The sequence below is a fragment of the Zingiber officinale genome, chromosome 9B (assembly GCF_018446385.1).
Source record: "Zingiber officinale cultivar Zhangliang chromosome 9B, Zo_v1.1, whole genome shotgun sequence".
Taxonomy (NCBI): Eukaryota; Viridiplantae; Streptophyta; class Magnoliopsida; order Zingiberales; family Zingiberaceae; genus Zingiber; species Zingiber officinale.
The window spans coordinates 45,360,205-45,366,204 of record NC_056003.1 but is presented as its reverse complement, the minus strand read 5'-3'; the positions used below and the strand labels follow the sequence as shown (position 1 = coordinate 45,366,204).

At 34.0% G+C, this 6,000-nt stretch overlaps 1 protein-coding gene across 1 annotated transcript; it reads right to left on the bottom strand.

Moving 5' to 3' along the window:
• Positions 1-1,581: 1,581 nt before the first annotated feature.
• On the bottom strand, positions 1,582-5,506 carry LOC122022978 (WD repeat-containing protein 75-like). Its single transcript, XM_042581081.1, has 9 exons — positions 5,426-5,506; positions 5,177-5,317; positions 5,027-5,071; positions 3,988-4,154; positions 3,081-3,159; positions 2,921-3,006; positions 2,357-2,486; positions 2,133-2,265; positions 1,582-1,715 (listed from the first exon to the last, which is right to left on the bottom strand). The coding sequence occupies exons 1-9, from the start codon at positions 5,465-5,467 to the stop codon at positions 1,582-1,584; spliced, it is 957 nt and encodes a 318-aa protein (XP_042437015.1). The 5' UTR covers positions 5,468-5,506.
• Positions 5,507-6,000: the final 494 nt, after the last annotated feature.

The following is a 6,000-nucleotide window of genomic DNA, read 5'->3' as shown; positions in this document are numbered from 1 at the left end:
ATGATATCAAAATTAGTAGAAACATAACATCAAGTCACACATACGGTACTACAATTCATGATACCAAAGCATAGTTCTTAAAAAGTTTTTTAAAGCAGGTTCTTATTTTGGTTGCCTAGCCACTGCCACACACATCTCCTGGCCTCTCCTGCTGCTCCTTTAGCTCGTCCAGCTTTTTCCTTTATCTATGGTACAAGGAAAGTAAGCTATGAGCACTCATGGCTCAGTAAGTTCCTTTCCTACTCACTACACTACAAGAAAAAAGCTAAACAACAACGCTTTTTTGGCGTTGTCGTATGTACTTAAAAAGTGATGTTGTAGATGGTGTTGTAGAAAGTCATATCAAAGACAACGCTTTAAAAGCGTTGTGGTTGGTCACAAAGACAACGCTTTTTAAGCGTTGTCTTTTCGTTCTTAAAAAGCGTTGTTATAGATGCTGTTGTAAAAATGCACATATCAAAGACAACACTTTAAAAGCGTTGTGGTTGGTCACAAAGACAACGCTTTTTAAGCGTTGTCTATTCGTTCTTAAAAAGCGTTGTTAAAGATGCTGTTGTAAAAATGCACATATCAAAGACAACGCTTTAAAAGCGTTGTGGTTGGTCTCAAAGACATTGTTTTTTAAGCGTTGTCTTTTATTACTTAAAAACGTTGTCTTTTTAAATTTATAAAAAATAGTGTTTTTCTTAATTAAATAGCAAAAATTATAAAAAATACTCAAAATTTACATATAATTGAATATCCACAACCACAATCATTTTTATAATAAGACTATTTAACAAATAAATAAAACTTTATATTATACAAACAAAATGTATACATATTGATCCACAAATTAAATTTGTATCATACAAGTTATCCTTAACTTCATGACAATAATTTTTCAAACACACAAGTTTTACAAAACCTCATCATTGACTAACCGCTGTTGTTGGTGTCCATCGCATGGAATTGCTTCTTTAAGTCCAGCAATCTCTTCTTCTGAAAGGCTTTCAGCTATCACTCTTAGAGCCATCTTCTTCAACTTGTCATCAACACACCTGGGGTTGTAGGCAATCAAGAAATTTTGTATGAAAACTTTCATACATGTAAATCTCGTACTAAATAATATGTCAATGTTATATATACATGTAATTCATACCGTAAGTGTGTTTATATCGTAACTGACAAGTTTTCTTTAGGGCCAACTTCTACTCAAGCTCTTTAAACACTGCATCAAAATAAAAAAATTGGCATTAGTTCTGTGCTAAATGAAAATCATATTTAGAGGAAAAAGCGGGAGTGCTGTAGATGGATATATTAACCAAGCATATTAATGTTTGACCTGTCTTTACAAGTTCTAAGCATATATATTAACCAAGCATATAACCTAAGAGGAATAAGTTACAAAATGCTACTTGATGTTTGACCTGTCTTTATTGGATTTTATGGCCCCGGTCTTCTTGTAGCCAAGCACAATGTAATACTTGATGTTGACTCTACCTTTGCAGTTGTTTCGGCTTGAGGAGTGGCAAAGAATGGTGGAGTAGAGGATGGATTTTAGGTATTCATCCGTGCCATCGAGGAAATGACTTATTCCTCTTAGGTTGCCACAGGAACAGGATCTTCCACATCGAAGAAAAATATTACCCCATTTCCTTTTGCATCAGCATCACCTGCTGAACTGAGAAGAGCTAAGACGGCGAATTGAGATTCATCATGGGAACAGCTTACGGCTGTAAAAAAATGGGAACCATCAACAAGACAAAAGATTACAATCTTCTAACTACTCAAAGAGAAAATAGTATAAAGTTAAAGAAATATAAAAAATTCTATAAATATTTCACAAAATGTGAGCTTTGTTTGTAATCATACACCATTCGCAAAGCCACGGTAAGTTTATACTGGTCCAACAATGGACTGGTTCTTGCTGCCTATTTTGGACATTTGCAATTTATTAATATTAGTGCATGTATGCTAGAGACACTTGCAAAATAGAAGCTTTAGGACTCAAGATTGTTGTTGTATAGAACTGTTGACATGAACATCTAAAGTGCCAAAAATGGACTGGTTCTTTTTATTTCATTTTAATTTTCTGGTTCTTTTAGTCTTGGATTTATACTACGATCATTTAAGAGCCAAAAAATGCACACCTTCTGTAACAATCCCGTGAGACCAGTACAATGCCAAATTTGAAGTACTCCAAACTGAAAGTTGTGGCTTTAAACCGTGTGTATAGGACACCAGATATTCTGATTCCCCAACAAATGAAGGCTTTGTAATTGGCTGTACAAGAAAAAGGAAAAAAAAACAGATGTAAGGACATTCACTGCTATTTCGATTTGCCAGATAACAATATAGGCAAAATGATGATTACCGAAAGTGTATCTCCAATCATAGCCACAAGAATATTGGAATCTGGATCCCATAATGTAATTATAGTCTCAGCTGCAATAGCAAGGACTGATCCATCGGCAGAAAAAGCAGCAGCTGTTAATGATTTTCCCCTGTCATCAATTCAAAGAAATTAATTTCATGGGAGTTCCACTGCGCAACAACACTATATGATGGGAAAAGAAATATATGCAAGCAAATAATTTCAAAAAATAGTTTAAAGATTTCACCAATAATTCAATTAAAAAACAAGGCATCCTTTAAATTAAGAAACAGTATCTTTTTTTCATAATTAATGTATATACAAAATTGCAAGTTCCATACGCCCAATCAACTGGTTCAGCTCTGAGTAGCATCAAATACAAGTATTACTTTAAATATCTCTGCTTGATTTGAAAGCTGTCTGCTTCCACAAATTATTTCAATTTCATTCGATACAAATAATTTTTTATGTTAAAATAAATCATAAAAACTAAAAGGCATCAAATGAGCAATGATATTAATATAATAAAGGAAAAAACATTTCATTGGCAGCAAAATTTAATACTTGTATGAACCAACAGATTGGCATCTCCAACCAGTTCTCTGGATTGATTCATTATTTCTGTCGGCATGAGAACCATGAACCCAAACCTGAAAAATAGATTACTCATTTAATCATTATATACAATGGGGCAACAGAAAGAAAAGAGCCTAATAGACACTACCTTAAAATCACCACCATAAGATGATGTGACAGCCATGTTGTGTCCAGGGCGAAATGCAAGAGATGAAACTTGAGCATCACTACATCAGAAAGTAAAGAAAATATAAAAAGGTGGTTTATTTTATCTGTTAGAGTGGAAGGTGTAAAGGGTTAAAGAAGTGCAAAGAAAACATTAGTCAAGTAGTGAAAATCTTATAATTTGTCCTGGAGCTCCGAAGGATAAGATTCATGTAACTGATTCCAAACAGTTGGGACAAACATGGGATGGTAGTAATGATAACGGCAGCAGTAACAAAGAACCAAGAATTATTAAGCAGCAGAGAACAACTTGGCAACCAATCACTCAAAGAAGAGCTAAGCCAGCCCACAACCATATGGATCACTCAAGGATAAGCAACGTCAGCCCATAACCATATAGACCAGAAATGAAGTTTCAATATAAAATTGATCAACATTTAACTAATTCAAGATTGTCAACTTGAAGAATTTCTCTAAAATGAGTAATGGTAACAATCAAACTTATCACTCTTTTCCAACAATCAAAAGGTTCAATATGCTGGAATAAGATATGATCTGATCATTCAAGGATGCTTTTCATATTGCAAAAGAAATGCGTGAATGTGCGGATATAATAACCAAATCATAAGCACCAAAACTATATAGAAATTAAAAACCAATGAAACTTCTGTTACATAAAACTAAAGTATCTAGAAAATTGAAAAGGAAATATGTTTGTCTCACTGATATGAAAGACCACATTGGTGTGCCAAATTAAATACTTCTCCAATTGACATCATAGAAAATTAAAAGATTGATGGTCCCTATTCGCAAAGTTATGAAAGATTTATAGAATAAATAAACAAAAAAATAAAGAACAATAGATGAAGCTCTGTTTGTAGTCTTCTTACCTGTGAGGCTCATATATGACAGTGGATAATAAGTACTCTGCCACTAGGGAACCACGAGTCCAGTATTTTAGACAAACCAAACCCCCTAATTTTTCTTCAGGAATTGTCACATCAATGGTAGCCATTAAGGAGCCATCAAGAGAAATGGCTACAAGAGCCACATATAGCTGCAACCATCGAAGTACAAGTACATCCACGAAGAGTTAGCCAAAAATTCAAAGATCTAATTCATCATCTACAAGAATTATGATAGCTATCTATGTTGTAATGCAAAAGTAATTACATGCTTAAAACAAATTATGACAGCAACCAAGCAGATTTTAAGATTGACTCTCTCAAAATGCATCCCCAAGACATTATTTAAATAGGTGCAAATTTGTGATCTCGCTCTATTGAAACACAAACTACACACCAATCCTAGCATGGTAGTTTAGCATGAATCTCAGAAATTATTGAGCTTTAAACTAAATTAAATCTCTATCTTGTCCCAGACAATCCATGACTGATTACTCCAGCAATAGAAACATGTAATTGAATACCCCACAACTGCCACAAAGAGAGCCTGTGGGAGTTATGACACGTGCATTTCCAGTTTCCAGCAAATAGGAACCAATTGTGGTACTTTCTAGCTTATATCCCTGCCTTCTATGTGGCTGGCTAATCAGAATCAAAATGGATATTTTTGTACCCCATAACTGAGTTGTATCAAATATACTTGTTTCTAGTTAATGGAACCCAACAGTAACAGTGATATTTACAGAGCTAATTCCTGGAAGCAATAATGTCTTAGCAAAAAATGACCCAAAGAATCCATAAAAATGCAACTCCAATCAAGCTGTTTACAGAAATTTGGCAGTTGGTACAAATAATGCATTCTTTCCAAATGTCAAACTACAAATTAGAATTGCTTCTAAACTAACAGCCTACTAATGCATGGACGATTGACTCAAAGAGCTACGGATACAACAGAACAAAAGTTAAGGTAATAGTCATAACAGATACAGCACCGCAAATATATCTTGATTAGTTAATGGCGTACCATAACGTCATCTGCAGGCTGAAAATTTCTTTTGCACACTTGGACCTAAGCAATAAAATAAATATCATGAGAACTTGCTTTTTCTTAAAAGGAAAAAAGAGATGTCAAGCTCTAGATGATAATATCAGAATGCAAAAATAGAGCCATCACCTCTGAAACCTCATGGTTGTCAAACAAGCTATAGAATTGTACACAATAATCTTCAGTGGAAACAGCAACTAATCCAGTTGTCTGCTCAAATGCAACTTGTGTGCAGGATCCTTCATGTTTGAGAGGAAACGAAAAAGGAGGCTGAAGATATACTAGAATATATCAACATACGAAAGTTTATCCAGGAAAGGTTTTCAGTAAAACTAAGCCAACAAAGCATTGATGTCTAAACCATATGGTATGACAAACCTTGATTCCCGATATGGATTTTGAGATATCCATTGTAGGCATTTTTAGCAGATGAATGTGATTATCTGAACAAGATACCTGGAAAAAAATATGAATTAACATTGGCTTCCAAATTTCAATTAAATCAAAACATCAAAAGCAGTACAAAGCAATAAAAAGTAGTGTGACAAGTAGAACTATAGAGGTTTATCAATTCTGTATAGGATCATCAGTTGCCAATAATATGCAAAATGCCTGTAGATTTACTAAACAGGACCTCCTTATTAAACATATAATAAAAAATGGAAAAAAACCTCATTTTCAATGAAAAAAATAATGTAATGATATATAAGAAGTCTCCTTAGTTAAGTTGGACATCCTCTTTTGAGTAGGACTTCCTCTTTGATTCCCACGTGATTGAGAACCAGGAATCCTAATTAAAGTGTTTTGGTATTTTAGTCAGATTGAGCCTCACTTTGACTTCAACAACTCTAAATATATAGTGCCTAGCACAAACTTCATCAGATTATGTACTCATCTATGCAAACCATATTTTTAATCAGTCTTCATCAGATTATGTACTCATCGATCCGTGC